This window comes from Colletotrichum costaricense (genome assembly GCF_030867565.1).
Source record: "Colletotrichum costaricense strain IMI 309622 chromosome Unknown Scaffold_6.1, whole genome shotgun sequence".
NCBI lineage: Eukaryota > Fungi > Ascomycota > Sordariomycetes > Glomerellales > Glomerellaceae > Colletotrichum > Colletotrichum costaricense.
Window position 1 is genome coordinate 563,211 of NW_026848235.1, and position 24,514 is coordinate 587,724.

At 52.2% G+C, this 24,514-nt stretch overlaps 9 protein-coding genes across 9 annotated transcripts; 2 read left to right on the forward strand and 7 right to left on the reverse strand.

The window, feature by feature from the left end:
- Positions 1 to 652: 652 nt before the first annotated feature.
- Positions 653 to 2,137, reverse strand: CCOS01_06414 (uncharacterized protein; the record flags this gene model as incomplete). Its single annotated transcript, XM_060454583.1, has 4 exons — positions 653 to 791; positions 1,118 to 1,759; positions 1,957 to 2,000; positions 2,075 to 2,137. 4 exons carry the CDS (start codon positions 2,135 to 2,137, stop codon positions 653 to 655), a joined length of 888 nt encoding a protein of 295 aa, XP_060314283.1.
- A 948-nt stretch (positions 2,138 to 3,085) lies between these two features.
- Positions 3,086 to 3,517, reverse strand: CCOS01_06415 (uncharacterized protein; the record flags this gene model as incomplete). The annotated part of the gene is made up of 1 exon (XM_060454584.1): positions 3,086 to 3,517. One exon carries the CDS (start codon positions 3,515 to 3,517, stop codon positions 3,086 to 3,088), a length of 432 nt encoding a protein of 143 aa, XP_060314284.1.
- Positions 3,518 to 4,753: 1,236 nt separating this feature from the next.
- CCOS01_06416 (uncharacterized protein) lies at positions 4,754 to 5,958 on the reverse strand (the record flags this gene model as incomplete). Its single annotated transcript, XM_060454585.1, has 4 exons — positions 4,754 to 5,558; positions 5,626 to 5,669; positions 5,731 to 5,854; positions 5,903 to 5,958. The coding sequence occupies 4 exons, from the start codon at positions 5,956 to 5,958 to the stop codon at positions 4,754 to 4,756; spliced, it is 1,029 nt and encodes a 342-aa protein (XP_060314285.1).
- A 1,542-nt stretch (positions 5,959 to 7,500) lies between these two features.
- CCOS01_06417 (uncharacterized protein) lies at positions 7,501 to 8,186 on the reverse strand (the record flags this gene model as incomplete). Its single annotated transcript, XM_060454586.1, has 2 exons — positions 7,501 to 7,817; positions 7,937 to 8,186. The coding sequence occupies 2 exons, from the start codon at positions 8,184 to 8,186 to the stop codon at positions 7,501 to 7,503; spliced, it is 567 nt and encodes a 188-aa protein (XP_060314286.1).
- Positions 8,187 to 9,101: 915 nt separating this feature from the next.
- Positions 9,102 to 9,305, reverse strand: CCOS01_06418 (uncharacterized protein; the record flags this gene model as incomplete). Its single annotated transcript, XM_060454587.1, has 1 exon — positions 9,102 to 9,305. One exon carries the CDS (start codon positions 9,303 to 9,305, stop codon positions 9,102 to 9,104), a length of 204 nt encoding a protein of 67 aa, XP_060314287.1.
- Positions 9,306 to 10,237: 932 nt separating this feature from the next.
- CCOS01_06419 (uncharacterized protein) lies at positions 10,238 to 11,239 on the reverse strand (the record flags this gene model as incomplete). The annotated part of the gene is made up of 2 exons (XM_060454588.1): positions 10,238 to 10,641; positions 10,873 to 11,239. 2 exons carry the CDS (start codon positions 11,237 to 11,239, stop codon positions 10,238 to 10,240), a joined length of 771 nt encoding a protein of 256 aa, XP_060314288.1.
- Positions 11,240 to 16,358: 5,119 nt separating this feature from the next.
- Positions 16,359 to 16,724, forward strand: CCOS01_06420 (uncharacterized protein; the record flags this gene model as incomplete). Its single annotated transcript, XM_060454589.1, has 1 exon — positions 16,359 to 16,724. One exon carries the CDS (start codon positions 16,359 to 16,361, stop codon positions 16,722 to 16,724), a length of 366 nt encoding a protein of 121 aa, XP_060314289.1.
- Positions 16,725 to 17,105: 381 nt separating this feature from the next.
- Positions 17,106 to 18,767, reverse strand: CCOS01_06421 (PAF-acetylhydrolase family member; the record flags this gene model as incomplete). The annotated part of the gene is made up of 1 exon (XM_060454590.1): positions 17,106 to 18,767. The coding sequence occupies one exon, from the start codon at positions 18,765 to 18,767 to the stop codon at positions 17,106 to 17,108; it is 1,662 nt and encodes a 553-aa protein (XP_060314290.1).
- Positions 18,768 to 21,592: 2,825 nt separating this feature from the next.
- CCOS01_06422 (cutinase) lies at positions 21,593 to 22,467 on the forward strand (the record flags this gene model as incomplete). The annotated part of the gene is made up of 4 exons (XM_060454591.1): positions 21,593 to 21,934; positions 21,982 to 22,081; positions 22,135 to 22,214; positions 22,279 to 22,467. The coding sequence occupies 4 exons, from the start codon at positions 21,593 to 21,595 to the stop codon at positions 22,465 to 22,467; spliced, it is 711 nt and encodes a 236-aa protein (XP_060314291.1).
- Positions 22,468 to 24,514: the final 2,047 nt, after the last annotated feature.

Below are 24,514 nucleotides of genomic sequence, written 5' to 3' on the forward strand. Positions count from 1 at the left end.
CTCGCAACGTAGGACATTTATTGACATTATCTCTCTTCTCGCCAGTCTTTCAGCTGAAAGTACGTCTCATGGACACGTTGATGCGGGATAAAACCATCCAAACAACCATGACCGCATATCTTGCAGCTGACATCCAAACCTATGACGATTCGGACTTAATGTCATTTCTGCTTGACTTTCGTCCATCGAAAAGATTGAATTTTAAGGACCTTGCGGCCCTTTTCTACAAGTCTTGTTTACAAACAGTTGAGAATTGACCTTGGCAGTTGCTAGCGCGCCCGACTTCGACCCGGACAGAGCCTCGACGAACGACGTACGAACTCCGAAGATCCGAAACGTAACCATCGCGACGTGGAGTCATGGAAACTCAAACATTATCGATTTACTATCTAGCGCTCTTCGCCGACCGCTGCTTCTTTACATTATTGAGATGGCCCTGCCGGAAGTGCAGAGTGATTTGCATCGCAATATGTCCCAGGGAAAGGGTTGCCGAGAGTTCTTGATGGCATAGTAACAGGCTCTCCCAATCTTGAACATTGCTCCAGCACATTCGGTGCTTAGGTAATGCGATCGGATTGATGCTTGCCAGCGCCGCAAGATGCATCGGCCCGCGAGAGTCAGAGAAGCAAGAGATAAGCAATAGTCGAGGGGGCTAGCGTTTGCTAACTTCAGACTTGAACTCGAAAGCCGCCGGATTTGCCTTACGCACTACTACTAGTTCGATCTGAACTTTGAGTTCATGATGTGCGTTGATGGGATGAACTATTGCAACTACTGGACCAGAGAGACTCCTCCAACAACGATTTGTCGAGACAATTCAGGAGACGCTTGTTGACACGAATAACTTGGATCGACTTCAATTCTACTTGTCTAGACCTCAGATAACGCACACACAGATAACCGATCTCCCATGCTGAAGAATCCTTTGCGGTAGTTTACCGCCTGTTGCAGATATCTGGCTTGATTCAGCAAGGAAATCTCGTTACCTTCGAAAGATCCTTCGACCGTCCACTCCTTCCATAGTCAAGTGTGTACCCTATCCTGCTACATAATCTCATGGAGGTAGAATTGTCATGGCTTGCCTCCGACTTGTATGTGTTGAAGGTGCCTGAGTAACAAGTTTAAGTGTCCTGCCCCTTCCTCTATCTTGGTCAAGACATCCTTTACCGCTGGACTCCACGTTTTGTTGCGGTCTTTTCTGCTGATGACATTGACCATGATGACGTTGGAAAGCTTTTCCGTGTCTGCGTCGAATAGAAGGCGCTTCTCGAAAAAGCCTTGAAAATCTTTGAACAGAGTCTCTGCGATGCGGCGCGCAATATGGGTTGGCCAGGGCACTGGATATGGATCGCGCCGCCGAAGTGTCAGAACTGGAAGCCTCCAGAAGCTGTAGCCGCACGGCAAGCACAGAGCTTCGAGAAGCATCGACTCTGATAGAAGGTCGCCGATTCTGGCTGTCAATTCTCGGTATGGGTCGCGGAAGGGAGCCATCAGGAACGAGGGGCTTGGGTCGTATATATGCAACGGATCCAACCACGATGTTATAGAGGCTTGTCCGTAGCAGCAGTCCCCCTCAATCATAAGACTCCGCAAGACGGTTCGGTTTGCGGGTCCAATCGTTTCGAGCCATAGTATCAGTGTCGGAACATCCTCGAATCCAAAGGCGTTGCTGTTGTACAACATGAACGACGTCTCGTGACGAATCTTTTTGCAAGTCTGAAAGAGCTCGGCAACGGGATGCGTGTCTCGGCTCGCTAGTCTACAGTTTCGATGGTGAAGGATGGCGAGCTTTCTTCCACTGGTACATCCTTCCTTGTGAAGGATTCTGGTGATTGAGATAGCATCGCAGCAGATAAGAGCAAATTCATAGACCTTGTTGCGAAGCTCAGAGGGCAAGTCCCTGCAGGGCAAAGTCAGTCGTTGACGTCTGATGACCAAGCTTTTTAGGACGCATACAAAAACCGAAATGGTTTGAAGTAACGTGCTGTATTCTGGGATTGCTAAACGACTATTAACTTGGGGACCACACACTTCGCCGTTGTGGCTTCTGAATTTTGTGCGAAGAGGGCCGTACCTTGCGAAGCTTCTTGACTCCCCGAAGTCTAGCCTTCGTTTTGCGCGAGGTTTTGCAGCTCATGGGTGAAGATATTGCCTAGAAACCAATGGGTCAGGGGATGTAAAGCGGACGTTCAAATGTTGTCGGGCTCCCGTTTCATCTGACTTACCCAGCTCAGGTAGGCGTCGGTCTTTGCAGAATTTGTCTTCCAGTCATTATTTGATGCCTGCGTGGTGTTTCAAGAGGGAAAGCTTTTCTTCTACAAACGGCGAGAAAAAGATTTTCTATTTCGCGCGCGCACCATTGCGAGTGTGTGGCTGTTGTCACCCGCGCGGTCGTCCAACCGCATGGGACTACCTCATCCTACCACTGGCAAAAAGCATCAAGAACTAAAGATTCGAGACAGATCTCGGCTCTTACCATAGGAAGCCTTCGAAACCCCTTGACTCTTTACCAGCCTCAGGTATAGAAATGCATGGAATATTACGAAATTCGAGGTCGCGTTCTGTTCAAGCAGGCAAACTCTCTGGCGGCGTTCCCCGCTACGACACAGTCCTTGACATTCCACTTTCCGACTATAGAGTAGCGAGGGCAGGTAGTAGGTTGGCTCAGACGACTTGATGAGTCGGACCATCTTTAGCAACACATCCAGTGAAATCCATCAAGGTCATAAGGTAGGTAGATTCCGAAGAAGACGGAGAGTTTGAGACACTTGATAACTGCAGATTAAAGTTCTATTCAAAATACACATGAAACGCCCCAAGAAAACCGTCTTGTTAAACCACGGTACTGTTGGTTCTTCGTGACGGCCTGAACTATCTGTGGCTTCACCGAGTGTCACCTGACCAAAGCTGGTCGCCCCGATGCTCATCGAGGTCAGCCAACCGAGGGCCTAGCTCTTTCGACGATGTGCCAGGGCTACCAGCATACCTGTCTCTGACCTCTTTCAATCAAACTCCGGCTCTATTTCAATCTTGATGAGTACATTGTGACCACCTCAAGTGATGGACCTTTCGTGGGGTCAATACATCAGCCGAGTCGTTGAAGCTTCTTTTGGCGACGACGGAGATTCTTCTTCCGACTTCTCTCGAGCAGCAGCTCCAGATGCTCAGAGAATGAGGCGTCTGCTTCGTCCGCCATCTCTTTTGTCCAATTCGATCGATGAAAATCAGCCTTTTGCCCGTAGAGCCAATAAGCATGCATGTCAAGCGCCAACAAGGAAGATAACCGCTGAGGATCCCCATTGCGGAAGGAAGGACTACACAGGAGGGGGCGGAAGAATGAGAACACCCATTCAGCTATGTGCCGGGCTTCAGTGACCAGCAGCTTTGGCTGTCCATCTCTGTGAAGCTTGAGCCGCTTGCTGAAGTCGATCACGCCGTCGAATCTAATAACGACCACCTCGATTTTCTTGAGATTCGGAGAGTTATCAAGCATTGCAGCGATGCGACTCATTACCATATTGTGGGTAACCGTGTCTGGACAAGTGCGCAGTTCATATAAGATAATCCCGCAGAGATGCGATCTGTTGTACGGGCCAATGTCGCGTAGCCAGACGAAAAGCGCGTCTTCATCCCAAAATTCGAATGTTTGGTAGTAGGCGATGCCATGTGCTTCAGACAACACTTTTTTGCAAGTACGAAGCATCGATAAGCTAAAACGGCACCTAAGATAGCATTGTCCGAGACCTTTCCTTCGAAACGGAAATCGTTTCGAGGGTATATCGGTAGAACAAGACTGTCAATGATATAAATCGGATCTGGGGGGGATAGAACAAGTGTGTAGATGCTGTTTCGAATCTCCCCAGGCAGGTATCTGTTGTGCTTCAGTATTAGCGATATTGGCAACCAATTACACAAAAGCCCGAGCTGCAGAACTCACAGAAAGGAAAAGCGTCTCGGCCCAGAACCGTTATCATGCGCATTCTATCTGGCATGTCAGTCAAGATCGGCAATCGTTTAATTTCATACGCAGGAAAGAACTCAGACAGACCCTGTCCGGCAAGGTGTTTGAATCCTGGCTGTCCCGTCGTTGGATCCCACCGGTCGAGATTGAGACGACCGGCAACGAGGCCATATCGGCGAGAGTTGAGGAGATGAAATGCAGTCCTTGTCTCTGGATGTTGGTTTGGAAAGTCAGCTGATATTCAACGTGAAATCATTGGTAACCAGTTACTAACTTGGACGGCTTGATGCTTGTAAGGCTGCGTCGAACTGAAGGCCGTAGATGGCAAATTTCTGCTGAGTAGTAATGAATTGCCGCTTTGATATAAATGAAAAGTCCATCTCTATTAATTTGCTGCCTGAAAGGTACTTGAGACTGAAGAAAGTTCTCCTTGCTGCTTTTTCTTCCTTATGGCGACCTTGCATCGTGCTTCACCTGGGCGCGCGTTCGAGCTGCAAGACAAAGATTTGATTGTGAAAGGAGAGACGCCGAAACGGCTTCATCGATGACGTTGTTTTAAATGGAAAAGAAGTGAGTGAGACTGTATCATTTCAAGCTGCAGACCGTAATGAAATACTCGGCATCATTCAAGACAACTTCGGAACAGATAAAGCCATCATGACTCTAGTCACCTAGTCTTATCTTTCAATTGTAGCACCACCTCTGCTTCCTACATGCCATTGGCTTCCTTGAGGCCAGCCTAGGTCGGATTTCAAGTGCGGCGACTTGCTGCTTGGTAATTATGAATCTTCTTCAAGCTCGATATCCCAGGCGAGTTTCGAGGTTTCTCCTCAGCAGCAGCCTTAGATGTTCTATAACCTCCTCTTCAGCCTCTCTTGCCTCTTTGGCATTAAGTTTCTGCGGACTCGATGCGTGCCGATAACACCACCAGTTATTCCGACTAACTTGTAAAATATGACACAGCCTTTCCGGACTGTGGCCACGGGACAGACCTTTGGAGTACACCGACCGAAAATCATGGTACAATACCTCCGCAACCCGACGCGCGATGCCGATCCAGCCAGAAACAGGTCCAGGTCGCTTGAAAGTTCCCCTCGGAGCCGGGCCAGCAATCATACATGTAAGATTGTAAAAATACTGCATCCGCAGAGTCTGGAGATTTTCGGCAGTAGCTAACATCCTCGCAGCCCTACGACACAGTTCTCGATAACGGGTCTGCTGAGTCCGGTATCTGCTTGGAGTTGATGACGGCAACCATCCCTGAGGCTCGGTCTGGAGTACAATGGTTCGTAGGCAGGCAGTATTGGTCCCCAAGTCTTTCAACCAAACGACGAGTGTCTCCATATCTTGCACATCGAAGTAGTTGGTGTACAGAATCGCCCGCGCTTCGGCATGAACTTGCTTGCAGGCTCTGAGAAAGGCAACTGGCAAGTACTCGGTTGTTCTCCATGAATCGTGATGTCGCACATTCTTGCGCCTCCAGCGGAATCTAGAACGGCCACAGGTATAGCCATACACCACCTTAGCGGTGATCGTGACGGTCGAACGGATGAAAGCGATCCGGTATATCTCGTTCCGTAATTCGGGCGGAAGCCGGCTTTTGTTTACAACGATGTTAGCGTGATTCTCGAGTTCACAGATGTTTGGATGAAATCTGGGCTCACAACAACGGAGACTCCTCTTTCCTAGGCTCTTCAGTTCTGAGTCTCTGTGTTCGCTGTCAGTTCAAGTCTGATACAGCCGTGTTTGAGTGAACGAAGACCCATCACCTTGGGGGTTGGCTGCTGGGGAGAACCAGGAGAAGATTCGGGACGTTCTCGCTTGTTGGACCGACTCTGGGAGTGATCAGATGACCGTTCGGCTTCTCTCGATTCTGCGAGATAATCAGGCATGCTAAGACCATCAGTTCTCTATCGTAAAGTCTCATAGAGACAAACCTACTTCAGAGACATAGCAGCTGATATCCAAGAGGACCCTGGTCTAGGCTGCATGATCATTGTATTTGTCCGCTAACAGAGCCGTGTTGACAATTCCAAAATCAAATGTGGCAGGCCTAGGGTCGATTGACTGTGAGATGACTCGATGAGACACATAAAAAAAAGGTTCGAACGAGGATCAGTGTCTCAAATGCGATTCCATGGATCTATAGACTAGTGGGAGATTGCTCCAACTGAAAGCAACCGCGAGACATTTCTACCGACTGCTAGACATGAAGGACATCTCAAAGTCAATCTACAGTTCCCTCGTGGCAGGGGCCGTGGTATGAACTCTTTCAACTCTGCCTTTGAAGAGTTGATCCACAAAGCCAAGTCTGAAAAGTTTTTGAAAATTCATCCGTGAAAAGACGGTGGTGAGCACAGCTGAAGAAATCCGGTCTTGAACAACGACAACAAGAGTCTAGAGTTGGGTCTTGGCTTTTGGACTTCGTCCTTCTGCGTTCTAAGAGCTCAGCAATGGGTCCGATAGCTTGAGCTACACATATACTTTTTAAAGGTTTTGAGAAGAACCAGTAATAACAAACGAAACCCCCAGAAAAGCGCACAAAATGAATCTCTGTACATGTATTTTTCATCTCGAATAGATGGGCTTTTTAAACTCGGGAACAATCCGGAAGGTCCCAGATCCTCTCTCTGAAGGGATGAATGAGAACTCTTACCCATCAAATGGTCTCCACAATCGCCTAATTACGAGGACATGTGGGCGGCGATCGATCTGAGGTCCTAATTCGCCGTGCAAATGCTCTACTGTTGAGACGATTCTGTTGAACTATCTTGAACCTCAAGGTCTAGAATTCTTCTTGGACTCGGGGAATCAGCCGGTATCAAGCTTCACGGCGTTGTAAGACTTTGCAAATGCTGCGGGGGTAGTCCGAACGGCCTGGCCCGTCTCACTTTCTGCGGTGGGTTCTGCAGCGGGCACTTCTATCTTGAAGGCGCCCGCAATAGGCCCACCCGAATCCATATTTTAGGGAATGATTCGCGGTACCCAGTTCAACCAAGTGCCCTCAAGACTCTGTCAAGTCTTATTTATGTGACCAGACTTGACTCTTTAAACTTTTGTCGGTGCTTTCTAAGGCTCTCGAGTCATCTTGGGCCTTATAATCCGGCCCCTCGTTTCCGCTGTCTTATCTTCCCATCTCCCTTCTCAGGTGTACAAGTACATGTCGGAATCACACCGAAAGTCCTGTCAGCCGGCGATCTTTCCAACAGGCCAGCGAGTCAGCCAGTCTATGAGACTTCTGACAGCCCTCAACTCACATGTGAGCCTCTCAGCGCAGGGCATCGCTGCTTTACTCGGGCATATCCCCACATGGATTTGCGTGTGATAAGTTCCCCGGGTGGTCCACGTAGTAAAGAGCTGTCAGCTGTTTGGTCGGAAATGCGGGAATGGCATCCTTCAAGGGCTGAGAGCTTGGCAATTGCCATGTTCGGCGATATTGAACGAGATGATGTGTCGCATACTGTCCAAGTGACAAGCCAGCCGCATTTCAAATTCTCTACGCACGCGAACAAGGGTCACCGGGTCATATCCGTCGAAAATTAAGAACCCGTCCTTGTCTTTTGCGCCATGCCGACAATAACCTCCTCAGCCTTGCGCTTGCCGTGACTTTGCTGCCCTGGAATCTCCACCGCATGGTGACCCTCACCGAAACTTTCTAATGTCAAAGGGGGGTATTCCAATACGGCCACGTGTTGCTCCTCTTGACAACCTTCCACGTCGCCGACGCGTTGGCAACAGCTCCATCTGAAGCCTTCTGGAACATCGGCTCGAGATTCTTCGCTGTCCATTTCGTAGAACTGTCCAATGTCGTCGATCGTGCCCCAGACCTCTAGGTCTTCGTCTAACTCAAAGTCTCCTATCGCAGGTCAGCGTAATGTCCTCTCTTTACTCGCCAAGCACGTGCAGTCACACGAAGCTTTACATTCCCCGCTCATTCCGAATACGGTATTGACTGTGGAATTCCATCATACTGACCAGGGTGGTAACGACATGCATCAGGAGCGTTCCTGTTGACATCAAACTTCTCCTTACAGTTGGCGCAGACATCCGTCCTTGGCATCTTCTGCAACAGGTCAACGGCTCGCCGGCGGACCCGCTCATCCTCCCTGCAGAGTGCGAACAAGACTTTTCGGGCATCGGTGCCCGAAACGGCTTCCAACATGGCCGCCGTTTCCCGATTTGGGGCGGCGGTCTGTTCGGCTCGCTGTCTTACTTGATCAACCATTGATTTCTTGGTTGTCGTTGGCGTGTCGCGCCGATAATTTGGTGTTTTCTTCGGGCCGGGAAAGAAGTGTCTTGCGATGTCGGACTTTAACGGGGGTAAATTGGTGTTTAGCTTGGTACTTTACTTCGTACACCAATCTCTTGGGCCCAGTAGATAAGTAGAGTAAAGTAGTTGGAATTGGTAGTCGAGCTTATCCGAGTAAGCGCGGAGGAAATGTGAGATCTGAAATGTGAGTACCTTAATCAAATTCCAAGCAACTTGCTCGACGTTATAGATGGTCCGCAAGCTTTACCTTTCGTGGACATTCGAGGGGCTTCTACGTTAGCAACTAACTGCGTACACTCTAGAAGTGCCATCTAGACCGCGCCCACTTAGTGTACTCCGTGGAGTCCCACAACTACTCACCCCAACCCGGAATGACGGGGATGCAAACCAGTTTCCGAAAGGGTTCACCAGGGTCACTTCTCTCCTTTCAGGAATCATGTTCATTCTTGTCTATCAGAATTGAACGGCCGGGGGGTTTCACTCAACTGCCACAGACACCCGTTTCTTTTACCCGTACCCGTCTTCCCCCCGTGCCCCCCTCCCCGGCCTCCCGTAGATCAGGGTTTGCCGGGGAATCTCGGATGGTAAGGGTCATCCCTGCTCGCCAGGTGGCCTCATTGGATTCCTCGCACACAAAGCCCTGCTGTGGCACCGCAAGCTTACGGCTCTTCAGTCTCTAGAGTCCAGAGTACAGGGCATTTACCCATGGCCCCAGAGACGGTCCAGCGGCTGGCTAGCTGACGAAAGGCAAGTAGCCTGTAGGTGGTGCGTCTTGTGTTCCCCAAGAGCCACACACACTCTCTCGACCCTCTCTGGAGTTTGGTCCGGGTTTGGGGGGACATAATTCCTGTGCGACCACCGGGAGCGAGCCTACTGGTTCATTCGGTCTGGCGTGTGTACTCCGTACTTGCGTTGCTGGCTGGCAAGCTTTATATTCCCTGGAGCGGGATTGCTAGGCCGCTTCTGGTGTCCCTTGCAGATTTGAGCGCTTGCTGCAGATGATATCGGACCGCTCTGGGCAGGACGCTTCCGGTTCGTCTCACCACCCCATCGTTGTCGTCGTCGGCGAACCATGCGAATTCCGCCACCGCCAGTCCTATGAGGCGAAAATGCGAGCCATCTCGATCCTGGGAATGCTGCCTTCATTGGGCTGCGCGCTGTTTTCCTCACCTCATCAATGATCAGTACATGTCACGGATGATTTTGTAATTTGGCTCGTGAAAACGAGAAGTAAGGTAAATTGCATCGCTGGCAAACTTGGGCTCGCCCCGTTCGTCTGTCTAAATCGACGTTCTCTGCGTGCAGTGGGCTATCTTCACCCCGTTCTTTTTGCTGCCGCCTTTCTTCCCCTAGTGGCCCTCGATTCATTGATTCTTCCACCACTGAAATACAAATGATATGCTCTTACGTTCTGCCTCCATTATTTCGTGATGTCTTTGATGTACGAGGATCCCCTCATGCGAGGCAATGAGATGCCAGCCTGGCCAATAAGTCAGGCACAAAGTGGTCGGTTGGGCGTAAAAGCTGCCCCCAAAGTACAGTAGTGTCGCCCCCTCCAATTTCTTGTCCGACCAATTTCAATGTTGCTTGCTCGCTTCATCCATCAAATGTCTTGTTGTATCAAACTTGCCAAATGCTATGCCTCCCCCTTCTCCCTGGAAAATGCTTTGCTTTGCTTCGCTCCGCTCTGCTCCGGTTTTTTTGAACTTGGACCTGATTGCCGCTTTGACTCCCTTCGCGTCTGTTCACAGCCCTGCCAGCACCTTAAAAAAATCCATTTCAATCTCGCGTGGCCTTGTCGACCGGTTGACCGACCACCATCGGTCGGGAGGCCGGGAGCCCATCCGATTGACCGAAACCGTAATCATTTCCTTGACCGGTCTACCAAAACCAGTCTCGCCCGGAAGGCCGAAAGGAGGGGAACCCAGGAAGCGAGTTCGTTTCTGACATGGACCATAAACACGTCCTTAAAATAATAAACAATCCAAGTAAACCTTTTTCGAACGTCATTGCTGTTGGTGGTGATGGTGCGTTGTCGTCAGCGAGGTTGCCGTTCTCACAGTCATCGTTGCCGTCGTCGCCTTGTGGCCAGCGTCCGTCGGTGAGCTCGAGATCGTGTAGTGCTGCTGATGCGGCGGCGGTCCCAACTCCTGCGATGAGGCGTCGTCAAGCTCCAGCGGATCGTCTTCGAGATCGGACAGCTCGTTGCCGCGGCCCTTTTTGCTCCTATCCGGGTTGGCTTCGTGTGTGCCGCGCACGCAGCCTTGCCTGTCGCCTAGCCTCTGGCAGCAGCACCATCGGAACGCTGCGGGATACTCTAGGCGATTGGAATCTGTGTCCAGCTCGTCTGACGATACGTCGTCCCAGATTGTTGGTGGTATTTGCGTCTCATCCCAAAGCTCCAGCTCGCCTAAACAGAGGGGTGGGTGCACGAGTCAGTATGACCCTTCAACCACGAGAATAAGATACCCTTCTGACAGCTTGTACAGCGTAGTACTTCTGCTGGGAAAAGAAGATGCACGGCATGGAAATGAGGCAACAATAGAGTTGGAAGGAGATGAAGAGGCTCTACCAGTCTCTCGTTGCTTCTGCTCCCGCTGCTGTCGCTGGGTTTCCACGCTATGCTTGCTTGCTTGCTTACCTGAGTGGTACCAACATGAACCAAAGCTGTTCTCGTCGGCCGTGAAGATGCCGTCGCACTGAACACAGATCTTGGGCTCGCCGGTTGCCTTTCTCTTTTTTGGATTTGATGGACTTGAGACGGAATTGGGGCTCCTCTTGACACCATCCTCCTCCTCTTCCTCGCGGACATCGGCCTCAAAGCGCAGCAGCCGCTCAAGCTGCCTCAACGCCTGGGCTCGAACCCGTCGGTCATCGCAGAGAGCCACGAGGATGGCGCGAGCGACGGACGCTGGCGCCTGGGCGAGGCCGTCGAGGTCCGGGGCGGCAGCGGCGGCGGCGAAGAAGGATGACGACGGCGAGTCAACGGGCGACGATGCGAAAGCCATTGCCGGGATGATAGCGGACGGCGTACGGACGGACGGGGACCGTGAACGACGGGGAGACGACGCCGTTTGGGTCGATGGTTTAAGAAAAAGGTTCATTGAGGCTCTCTACGGCCTCGGAAGGGGGGGGTATTTCTGGGTTCTGGGTTCTGTTGCCGGAAGCCCTTCCCCGGATGTGTCAGCTCACGGATGCATTAGCAACAAAGTGAGTCTTCAAGGGGGTGGTGGGTAGGTTGATTGGAGGTCGGTCGTGTCCGAGGAGAGAAGGGGGAATGAATGGGACGGGGGATGCGGGTGCGGTGGCCGGGCCTGCAGGTCAGGTTATTGACGGCAAGGCGAAGGCCAAGGTGGATGGATGGATGTATCCGTAGAGGCGTACGTGGACGAGTTGCCAGTCGATCCGTCGTACCACCGGGCAGCAAAAGCAGCAAAAGAAGGGGACTAGAAGGGGGCAAGCGAGAGAGTGAGAGAGAAACACGAGACGCACAGAAGAGAGCAAGAGAGAGCTCAGAGATAGGTACGGATGGAGAAGAGTGGGACGGGGGAGTAGGAAGTAAGAGATGCGGCCCTTCTGCCGGCCGGCCGGTCCTGTCGGTCCAACTCTACTTTAGCTTGTTGGGATCTGCTTTGCTGGGAAGTATGTCAAGACCAACAAGGGCCCAGGTGCTGGACCATGGATGCGTATGGTATGGATTATGGATATGGCTGGCTGAGGGGAGGTGATGAGATGGAGGGGAGGGGCCCGGCCGGGGGATAGAATCACATAGCTCCAGCAATCCCATGGTTGTAGCATGTGCATTGCCGGGAGACGGAGACGGAGGACCCTCCCACTCCTCTCACACTCCATGTCGACACTTGTCGAGAGGGTGGTGTGGGTGAGAGCAGTCCATGACCTCAGAGACGAAGAGAGCAGAATGCCGCCAGCGGCGACTTGCGGGGTCAGAGGCTAGAAGCATTAGGGTGTGTATTCGACATCCAGGGCTGTTCCGCTGCAAGATGCCCGTTTGAGCGATGAGGAAGGGATCCAGGGGCCGGCTCGTGACCATTCACCAACTTCTGTCATATTTTCGAGGCGATACTTCCAGGCCTAGCCGTTCCTTGGATCATAAAGTATGTGGTGGCCGCCGCCGAACCATGCCATGCGATGCCGTGCCATACTTTTTCGTTATTTTGCCCATACGGGCCCCCATGCCAAACGGTTCCATGCTCCATACTATGGCCGGCCAGACCAGACGGGACGCGAATTCGACCTAACCAAACCAAAGCAGAACCGGAACCAGGGGGGGAAAGGACGGGGCATATGATCTGGTGCTATGTATGCAGTGCCATGTCTCGCAAATTGGCTTGACTCTGGCTGCGAGTGGTGGTGACTTTGCCAGCAAATCACGGCTCTCGGAGTGCCACGACAACAGAACATTTGAACCCTTCAACTATTCTTCTTCCCACCCCGCCAGGCTTGCCGCTTTGCAGGGGCCTGTCGAGCCTGTTGAGAAAAAGGTAAAACCAGAACGGGAGATTTGGCCGTGTGGCCTTCTGGGGACCAAGGTGATATCTGGTATTCCCGTCTCCGTGCCCCGTCCCACGGTCCTGCTGCTACCAATCCCGAACTGGGAACTAGAGGAGATCAGTGGATGCACGATGTGCATGGCGTCATGTACGACTGTATAGATGCAGGCACCGATGTCTGCCGCGGCGTTGGTGTCGCAAGGGAACTGGGAACTGGGGGTGAGAGGGGCGCAAGACTCAATCAAGAGAGAAAGAGACGGCGGGAAACTTTAGGAAACAAGACAAGATTACCTACTGTTAGGGCTGCCCGTTTTGGTTTGGATGGGTAATATTAAATGGAGGTTAAAGCGTGAATCGAATTTTGGGTGCGGCAAGCGCGCGTAGCGACAGAAAATCCAAACTTGGCCTCAGCTTCTAGACAGGGACCATCGGGAACCAAGAATGGACCTGGACTGGACGATTCATGTGTGGACGGTCGGCGGCCGGGGGGTGTGAGCAGACAGGCTCGGCGAGCACACACACCAACTTTCAGTCTCTCAGTTTCGCATTCTCTGTTTCCCTCTCTTCGTCTCAGCTCTTTTTATTACGGATAGGTATACATAGTAACACACACACACACTAGACTAAGAGACTTTGTACTCACATTACACTAGTCGGGCAATAATGCCAACGGCCGTCGATGACACTAACATCGGATCGTATCAGCATCGCCAAACCTATGGGGGGGAGGGGGCCGTTCTGCAGTCCGAGCCGCCCCCAAGTGCCCCCTTTTATCCCATCAAGAGACACCAGACGGGAGAGAAGAAAAAACGAACCCGCACCGGCGCCAACGCCAAACGGTTCGACGCCATTCCCAGTTGCGCCAAAAGGTCCGGCCGGCTGGAGCGGGCTCTCTACCCCGAGATCTGGTAATGTATGCGCCGCACACACACGGAACCACCACAAACAAGCAAGCAAGCAAGCAGTTGATTAAAAGAGCGCACCCAGCAGGGGACGGCGGCGACGGCGGCGGCGGCTCGCTGCCCACCTGCGGCCCGATCCTGTCTTGGCTTTGTCCTTTAAAATCCAGCTTTGGTCCCTTTGCTTTTTCATTTTCCCCTTATTGGTATGGTCTTTTTGGGGGGGACGGTATTTTGCGACGAAGCTGCGATTCGTCAAGGACCGAGGCGAGGACCATCCTCCCGTCCACCAAGCGTCTGCTTCACGCCCCGAAAGAGAGAATCGACAAAGAAGAAAAGATGGTCCAGCCACACCGAGCTGGCCGGCGACACTCGGTGAAGTGAGCCCACCTATCGATTCTCCAATCTCATCCCGGACGCCCTGTGCATCCATTGGTTGTTTTTTCTTGTCTCTTACTGCCCCCCAACCTGTCTCAAGTTAAGATGCGGGAAGGACCACACACCACACACCATCGTTGGAGTCTTGCTGTTCGGTTAGACGGGAAGCATTGACAGGGAGTCCGCCTCGTCGGACTGAAGACAAGAGTAAGGAACCGGAAAATCGGACGACTGGGCTTGAAGATGCGTCGCGGGATGTCTGATGTCTTCAATTCAGCTGGACTGGGAACCCAAGTCGACACTTGCGCGGCTTTTGGTTGCTCGCTTGCTCTTTCGCCCGACTGTGGTTGATGTGGTCGACACACGGCACGTCTAACCGGAATGTCGGACATGGTGATGATTGCTGACGGGCGTTTTGCCGTTATGCTAGAGCCTGGACCTTGTTCCAGTCTCGCGGAGGAATGCCCAGAGAAGGCATCGTCTGTTGAAGATGACGCCGTGAGACTCAAGAAAAGGGTCGTAGTGATATTCAGGCTGGATATCAATGACACCACAACGAAGAGGACGGAAGAATGTGTTGCGAGGTGGGAATGTAGAAAGGTAAGCTGACATGGACGTGCCGGTAGTTGACTTTGGCTCTAGGGCACGGACTCGGAGGAATTCTCTTTCTCACATTTCCATCCGCCTGGCTTTTCCCCATTTCAAGATCTGCATGGTAGTTGGTCTCCCTTTTCGGTGCTCGCTCGGCAAGTTGAGGTCTGAAGGGTGCCATTGAGGTGCTGGGGCAAGTCGAAATTCGGTAAGCGGCTCTTCTTCTCTGACGGTTTCGTCCGACCTATGGTCCAAGGTAGTATCGAGTCTACAGACCGGACAACATCTTCTCTCCTCGCTTCGTCTTCTCGACCAGCCGGTCTCTAGATGCATCACCTCACTTTGCCTGCATTCTATTGGAACCGGCGAGCAGCAACAACACCACGCCATCACACATATTTCCTCCAACCCTGCATGGTCAGTTATCAGAAAACCCAACATCCAGAGGCCGCCGACGATGCTGCCACTGACGTTTGACGTTCACTTCTGCACCGGGCCCCCGATGTCTTGGTTTACAAGCAGGCCGGCCGTGTCTCGGACCCATCAAACCCAGGGAGACTGAAAACCTCCACTGCAAGTCTGGTCTCGTCTGCGGTTGCGCGGGTGCGGTACAGTCGGTACGGTACTACGACCGCATGCCGCACTGCATTGCAGACCTACTCACACCACATACCTACACTACTACACACGCTTCAGAGACTCATAGTGGACAAGTAGTTGTGCAGATATTCACGTCAGCTTCCGCTACTTGCGCATGTCTCACCAATGATTTCCCATTCAAGCGGTTCACCGTCCCGCCCAGCCGTTTTTTCATTCGTCTGTCGCTCGACTTGGAGCATGTCTTGGGCCTTTATGTCTCTTGTAGCTTGCCAGCCGCATCCTTCACCGCCTCATTTATCGAATCTGCGGAATTGGCCGCTTATTCATGGCGGCGATGAGGCGTTTCCTTCCCGCCAGCAGACGCGAGAGCGAAGTTTACTGGTGGTCAAGCCACGCTGCCGACGGGATGAGCTCCCCCAAAGTATGATCTGATGCAGCGATGCTCGCCTTGCCAATCTCAACCCATCGGGCCATCGAATCATATTCCTGGGATTTGATCCCCGGTTACACAAAGTTGTAGCTCCAGAGTTCACGCCAAGCCTCATGTCACCCTGCCGCAAATTAGAGAACGAAACAAATCCCATCCTCAAAGGCATCCCGCTCTCCTCACGGTCTCAACAGCCTAGCCTTAAACATTGACGTCGAAAGGCCCTTCAAAAGAGCATCAGGCCACCTCAAAAGCCACAATATCCCAAAACTTCCAAAATTCAAGGTCCTCCGGATACCTGGAATCAGAATGTCTCAAGCCAGTGAAGCCACAACGTCCTGTTCAGGGGTTCCCTAGCGGAGTGACAGTGATGACCCAGTCCGTATTGGTTTTAGACTTTCCAGCTAACCACATATCGCACGTCATGTCCGCCCAGAGACACCACCCCCAGTGCGACCCCCTCGAAGAACAAACTCCATAGGTTCGTCTCCCTCCGCTCGGGTCGTCCCCGTCCCGAAGGGAGCCCCGAAGGGAGGGCGAGTTCGACCCAGTCTACTCCAGTCCATCCTCTCGTGGACTCGTAGCATGTCGAACCAGAGTTTCTCCCTAGATGTGATTCCTCAAGAGTCTCAATTTCATCCGACGACCGGACATAAGCACGATTACCAACCCTCTTTCGACCCCGGAGAGCCCACGGCAGTGTGGTAGTCTCGACGGCACAATGGCACCAAACACGGCGCGCCTCACAATCTTCGTCTTCGGCCTCTCCTCCTTCGCAGCGGGAGTCCACTCCCTCCTCCGTCCCCACGACTCCCTCAAGGCGCTAGACCTCCCAGCCGCCGCTCTCCCCGCAGCCAACGGCAACGCTCTGGCCGCCATTGCGATGGGCATCTACTACACCCTGGCAGCCGCCCAAGACAACCGCGCCTTCTTCCTCGCCACCATCCCAATGCGCTTGACGTCCGCCTTCGTGTTCTGGCGACAGGACTGGGGTATCGTTTCCGGTTGGGAGGGTGGGAGCGCGGCATTGACGCTGCTTGCCTTGGCTTGGGATGCTCGGCAACGAACCAAGACTCATGAGGCTTGAGAGGCTGGGCACCCATCTGTCGCCTGACGAATATGCGGAACATGCCGGGAGATCGAGAATGGGTGGTTCAGTCTTCTGTTCTAGATCTGAATTGATGTGCACTTTTGACTGAGATGATGTCTTTCGATGTGAGATTGAATCTCGAGTTCCCATTCACGGCCAGTGGGGGAGGAAGACAGCCTGACTTGTGCAGTGTGACTTTGGAGGATTGAAGATCATCACTCGAGGCCAATAGCAGACTGAGTAGCAAAGACATGAGGCGAACCAGTCTTACATCCTGACCCAGTCGTTTCCTCGAGACTTCACGGGCGGTAATCGGCAAGATTTCAAATAGTAACAACTCATCCATTTTCTTCATCCGACTATGAGATGACATTCTCATTACACTTCACGAGGCGGCGCGACGTGAATCTGCCAGTATCTTGTCGTCTCTTTGGATATTCTCGCCCTCTCTTCGTCCGTCATCGTATCCTTCCCATACTCCTCATGTGTTACCCCCTCCGACAAGACGCCGTCTCTCGTGCCGTTTTTCAAAAATGTCATAAACTCCATAGTCACCCTCACATACTCCCGTAACCCTTGTCGCACATCAATCGTAGCCCCTGTAGTCCAGCGAAGCAGCAAAGGCTCAATGAGCGGCGCATCGGTAACGCTGGGATGACTCGTCTTCAGACTGGTTAGGAACCAACTTGAGCCAACGCGCTTCAGTACGTCTCTCGCGATATCCCTGACCGTGTCAAAGTGCGGACGGCCGAAGAAGGGTGTGCTCGTCTTGGACCAAGAGTCGGAGTGGACGATGAGGACGGGCACGTCGATATCGGTGTTGAGTCGTCCGCTGCTCTTCCCTGGGTCGAGAGCGATACCTCCCACAGCCGGATTCTCGTCTGATGTTGCCCCTTTGAGAGCCTGTAGCGCCCCCGTTGCGCCAAAGGAATGTCCTGCGATGACTGTCTGGGAGAAATCGAGTCTATCTTCCCAGTCCGCGAGGCCGCGGCCTTCTTTGCGGGCATTGTTTGCGAAGATCTTTGACCCCTTCCCGGCGTGAAGTGACTGCAACACCGCTATCGTCTCTTCAATCTCAGCCTGTCGGAAGGCGAGCTGCTCAAACTTCAAGTCATCAGATTTCATCTCGTTGCCGCCCCTGAGTTCGTTCTTGGTGAGGTACATCACCCTGCGGCTCTTGCCATCCGTAGCTGTAACGACCGAGCCAGGGCCGCTGCCGTCGCGATGCTCGATAGCAGCAACGACAATTCCACGGCTCGCGAGCTCACCGCAGTAGTGCGTGTAATCTGCCCGGGAACTGGCCAGACCGTGAGACAACGCCACGACGGGGAATTTCTCATTTCCTTTACTGCTTGTCGGAGGGAGAAGTGGTACATCAACCTGGGCAGGAATCTTGATGCTCCCCACCAGAGCCCATAGTGCGAACGTGAATATCGGTCGCGAGATGAAGTTGTTGAAGTGAGCGGCCCTCGCATAGCCCTCCGCTGTGAGGCTGATGGGTTTCGGTACCCAATAGTGATGGCCTGTTCCCCTGACACCCTTCTCGGCTGGGTAATATAGAGTGAAGAGTACTGTCTCGAGGTTGAACGCCGGCTTGCCGTTGCTGGCGAAAACTGAGTCGCTCGTGTTGCGAGGAGTACGGACGGGGACCTCGATGTCTATTGCCCCGACTTCAAAAGGCCCTGAGTAGTTTGGTAGCCTGGATGCGAGTAGAGGCGACTGGATGAGGATACAGTATAAGACATACAGCCCGATGAGACTCCAGAGCACGTATCCCACTGTAAGCCGGGGTTGTATGGTCGTGAATATTCTCTGCGGCAAGGAGCGAGTCCACGGCTGTGCATTCTTCATCCATTTCGGTGCGTTTTCCATGATGTCGCTAGGGTAACTCCTTGTCCCAGTCGGCCGTCCGAAGTTGTCGTCGTTGTCGTGTAGAAGCGGAAGCGGAGAGTCCGGGCCTTCAAGACCCGGGACTTCGGCTAGAGCGTCGAGTTCCACATCGGTGTCTCTGTAAGCAGGAAGGGACTGGCGTGAAGCCATTACATGAGAGAGCTCTCATAGATCGGGCTAGTTGTGTTGATCGCTGTTGTTCTTGTATTTATCGTGAAGAGGATGAGATGGAGTTGACGCGGGCCGGAAGTTGCGGCGGGATGTTCGGCTGCGGTGTTACGTCATCATTCTTGGTGTTCGGACACCACGAGATGGCAGCTGTCGCGCAGACGTCCAAGCAAGTAAACGCTTATTACACTTGTTTAATGAACAGCTCATTGGTTTCGCAATCTGATCGCCAGAGCTTAATTTCCACTCTAAGAAAAGAGCGCTCACTCACCGACCGATCACGGACAGATGTGGTAATCCTGCCACCCAGACCTCTGCCTGTGTCTGGCTGCTTAGGCCCTTTAGGCATATGCGGTCATAACAGCCAGGATTCACGTTGTCCATAGCATTTTCAAGAGGCGATGAAGGCTGATATCCAAGCTATTATCAGTGAGTGGATGAAGACACCACATCGCAACCACAGACACTGCTGTAGTGCACCAGTATGGGTATTTACCGGATCGGTGAATAGGTAGTCGGCGGCCACAGCTTCGACACCGAATGATTCTAAACTTCAAGTGGTGAATGAGTTAATATTCAGTTAGGTAGCATGGATTCCCATTGTCCGGGTCGTTCTCCCGCCTCGCGATTTCCAGTATGTCTACGGCTTCTTCGAGCTCGAGGCGATCATCCGACTGACCACGAGCCGTGAGTGTTTGTGGCGATGGGTTCGATATGAGGAAGCCAGCGCCGGTCGGCCTCTTCGAGATTCCTGATACGCAATTGACATAAGAAAGACAAGCTGATGCCTCGGCTCTCCTGAGTTCGGCGTCAGTACCAGCCAAAACCAAAGAGACACGCCCCACGAAAATACTCTAATAGAGTTCCTCTACTCTGTCGCAAGTGAGCCTTAGTCGAAGTCGCGATGGAGCTGAACCGTGGACGTGCTTTGCTCCAGCTCGCCGGGGCACAGCGGATGGTTTCATGGCATGGCTCAAGGTGGAGTCGGGCAAGAAACGCCATGACCGAAGGCTCTTCTGTGATTTGTCTTGGTCGTCGGGCTGCCTCCTGCAAAAAGCCTGCCTGTCAAAGCTCCTATACGGAACAGGGGAGATCTCCACTTGAACAAGGGAACATAATGCAAATCAGTTCGTTTGCCTCTTCTCGTAGTGGATCGGGGTGCTGAGGCATGTTAGGGAGTTGCCTGATTCTCAGCAGTAAATTTACTGCTACCCTATGCGATAGTGATCAACTAAAACGCAGTCAAGGCATCAGTCACGGCAGAAGTGAGGGAAAAAGTCTCGTTAGTGTTCACTCGCTCTTTAAAAGTGTCAAGAGGTAACCTCCACTGTGTCTCCAAGACCACTGAATGAAGCTCATTTCACTTCGATGAAAGGATATCGTCTGAGCTCAAACGGGCGGCAATATGTACATCCTCACATCACATCGAGCACTTCCGAAAGTAATTTGGTGTCATCGTTGGCTTGGAGGACTCGCCAGCTCATGTATGATACCGTTTCCGACTTGTTCTCCGGGCTAAGCCTCAGCTATATTGATCACGAAACCCCATCTGCGGTATGCAACTAGAATGCATCACAAACTTCGCGACAGAACCCAAGACAGGCAAGCGCCTTCCTGGCGGTCTTACGAGACAGAAGAGCTCTTCGAAGGCCGAGGCAAGCTTTGCTGCCGCGGCATGAATTGTGACCCAGTCGGCCGGTTGTTCAAATCAATCCAAGCTAGCAAGGCTAGAGGTTGGTCCCAGAAGTTCTCGTAGAACCCTCGCGGCCGACCGGGCATAGCTGCATGAGGTGTGTGGACATGTCTGGTCGATGAAGATGCTTAGCCACTGTTGACAACAAGATTCTGTACATGAGCTACAAAGAATAATCAGGGCCTACGAAGGGATTGCTGGAGAATGTTTACTCAAATAGCTGGGATGAACGCCATGTACGCTGCCGCGCTGCCGCGCAGATTACAGAATCTAGCCAATCGCATTTGTCTCTACAGAACATCGAACGGATTCCGGGACGAAGGATCTGGAACTACCCCGGCGTCGTTCGTTTTCCTAAAGACTCCATTGAATAACCCATGACGTGCATCATAACCGCGCCCACCAGTCGCATCTCTCATCTTTGCTCCATTGCTCACCACAGCCCCCCTGCAAAGACCCGCGATGTACCGTGCCTACCTTACCCTAGATCGCCAACCATGGAGCCGATCATCCGCAATTCGTTTTGCAGCGTTTTTACAACTACAGACTTCTCCCACCGCCAACCGAATCGAGAGTCTCGAAATGCGAGTTCTGACCCATGATTGGCGGCTCAAGGTGAAACACACCATGCTGAGACCATGCGGTCCACCACTCAACGTTGAATCGGCCGAGAACCCGATAGCTTGTTTGGGAATTCGCTTTTGATTCCATCTTGGGATGGTCCAGCAACCCCAGTCTTGGCCCCGCCAGGTCGGAGGCGACTCTTCGATGGGGGACCCTCGCGACTTTCAACGTCCTGTAGCCAACTCGACTGTTTTCTAGCCACGCTCCTTGCATTCTCTGTCACAAATGAGCTGAAGTTGATCCATAGCAGCCTCGGCTGGTTCGATTGCCGCGATGGACGGAAAACGGTGGTCGATATTGACTCAGCTTTCGGACTGACGTCTGCCATCGCAACTCAACATATAAGTAGCGCAGCGTCCCCTCGTCCCATGTTATCTTTTCCTTTGATAGAAGTATTCAGAGTAACTCGACGCCAACGTAGCATCTGCCCAACGAACAACCTTTCCTGTCAAAATCACTAGTGCAGAGCGCTTATTTCAATTCCGCAAACATGGTCTATTCGCCCGTCGTGGCTTTAGGTTTTCTGGGCGCCCTGCAGGGCAGGAGCGAGGTCTATTCTCGACAGACAAACGCGACGGGCTGTGCGACGGGCGTGCACATGATTGTGGCCCGGGCCAGCACCGAGCAGCCGGGCACGGGAGTCATTGGTGCCATCGCGAATAGCATCCAGTCGCAGATTCCGGGATCCGATATCGTCCCGGTCGACTATCCTGCGCTACTCAACCCCTACCAGCCGTCGCAGAAGGCTGGCGTCACGGCGATGACGAAGCTGGTCCAGGACTACGCCAAGGCGTGCCCCCAGACGAAAATGGTTCTCATGGGATACTCGCAAGTAAGTGGTTGCTCATCGTGACCAGAAAGAGACAGGAAGACTTACAGACAATGAAGGGAGCGCATGTCACTGCCGATGTCCTTTGTGGCACAAGCGAGACCGGGTTCGCGTCAACAGAGCCCCAGGCTACTGACGTTACGGATAAAAGTACGTTCCGGGTGATATCGAGAGATCTTTACCAGGCACTGACATGAACTTAGTTGCCGCTGTCGTCCTCATGGGCGACCCAAGCCACGTGACCGGGCAGCCCTTCGATCAGGGAACGAGCCAGAAGAACGGCGTAAGCAAGACGACGAAGAACCTCTCCGGCCAGGACAGACTTTGCTGACCAATTCGCCTTCTAGATCTTTCCAAGAACCAAGACTGCCGGGTGCGACGCCGTCTCGAGCAAAATGGCCTCCTTCTGCAACAGCGGCGACCCGTTCTGCGACAGCGGGGCCAACATCCAGGTTCACCTGAGTTACGTCCAGTCGGATGGGGACGCAGCCACAAAGTTCATCATGTCCAAGGTCGGCGGCGGCGCTGCGGCATGACTGGGAGAAGGCACGGGGGCGAGCCAGTCTGTCAGCCTGCGCTTTTTACTGTACATGACTCTGCTGGCACAGATTGTTGGTTTACTGATCTTGTGAAGGGGATCTTTGCCGTGATTTCTTCATGAGCTTGGCACCGGTAAATACCTTGGTCTTTCGTGTTATCACATATGAATAAGTTGAAGCATAGTTAGCGTTCGAAAACATGTTTGGTCTTAACACATACCCTTGTCACGAAGATAGATATCCACCCACGTGTCTTTCGACCAGTCAAAGACTCATGACCAACGGCTGTCTACTATGAGCCTATGGCCTATCTTCAACGTGAAGACTTTTGGTCGAGGCTGGAAAGCGTAATCAGTATCTCGCAAAGGGCATGGCGAAATGGTCAAACTTCTGTGGGACTGCTAAGTAACACGCATGTCTGGACAAAAGGCACGGAGGCTTGATCAGTACTTTTGACGGGCAAAAAGCCCTTCTAGCTTGCCAGGCAAGCCGTGATTGAGATTTGGGCGGTCCACTGCATGTCAAAAGTACCCCATATCCTCACAATGGGCTTGACATACCGGTAGATTCTCAAACCTTGGTGGTTATCCTGTTAAGTACAGAATGGCATCAGTAGATAGGTACGTACTCTGTATAAGGGGCAGCAACGAATCAAATATTATCCCATTTTATATTATATTTTTGGCGTATATATTCTTCCTGACGTAACCAATGGAAAATTTAAGAAGGAATTAGCGTTATTGAAAATCAGCGGCGTGTGAGCCTTTTTACATTCAATGGATTGGCTGACCTCGCAAATTATGTCATCGTCGGCGGAAAATGGTACACGGGCAATAGGTACTGTGGTAGGAGATTGACGACTTTATTCGAGCTGATCCATCGGCTAACCTCTCCCGTGACTGCATATTCTAGCAAGAATACTCCGTGACAAAATAGGGGTATCTAGAGGAAGACGCAAGCAGGTGGTGTTTGATTGACTGGATAGGCCAGCCGTGGTGTCATTTCCCCTGAAGATCAAGTGTACATTCACAATGTCTTCCTTTATTATTCCTCCTTCGGGATGAACGTGGATGTCGGCTCTGGTTTCTTTCAGAAACAATCAGTCGCGGGAAACAAACCCCCTTTTATGGTGTGGAGATTCTCTAACAGGCGTCCCAATCAGCCGGAGGAAATCAAACCTGGTAGCGGGATGGCTCGACGGGTACCACTTGGACGCTCATGCAGGTACCAACGCCCCCCCCCCCCCCTTAACCTTGGCAGTAACCTTACTTACCTTGTGTCCACCTCATGACTATCCCGGCAAGAACACTCCGTGACGAAGCATTGTTATCTGGTGCAAGATAGGTAGAGTTTGCTCGGTTAATCGAGTCATTGTATGGTCTCTCTAGAGTTCAATTTCCCTCTGCCTTCGGCAATCCTCTTGTTGCCCCTGTTTTAAGCAATCCACTCTTTCTTCCCCACGGCCATGGAGATGGATTGATGTCGGAAAGAGTACCAATTGCGGACAGTCAACGTCAATTCATATCGCGGTAAGTCCCCCACAGGCGTTCCAAGCACTCGGGCACCCAAGTACCGGGAAGTGATTGGGAACCCAGGCACTTGGGAGCATAGCTTGGTGGCGGGATGGCCCGACGGGTGCTTTTAAGGTTAAAATAATCGGCCATTCAGGCGTTAATGGCCCGCTTTAACCTTGACTACCGCCAATTTACTTTCTTCGATAACAAGGTACGTAGACTGCCGCCATGTCTCCATCTTCGTGGCGTCTTGCTACAGAAATGCATCCATCTTGTCGGTGTTCCTGGATACTTGCTAGGTCTTTCTCATATCAAATCTCCGGCACAAGCTACGACGACTTTGTGAATTCGCTGGTATTATAGAGCCAGGGGAGGATGACCTCGACTCAATAGTGACCTTCTCTCGCAACCGGGATTAGTGTTTGCTGTTTCCATAGGCCGATTTTCTATTCTCCAGTCTATTGTGCCATCTATTGCTATGCCAGGCCATCTATGTTACCATCCCTGGGCCCTTTAGTGCCACTGTTGGT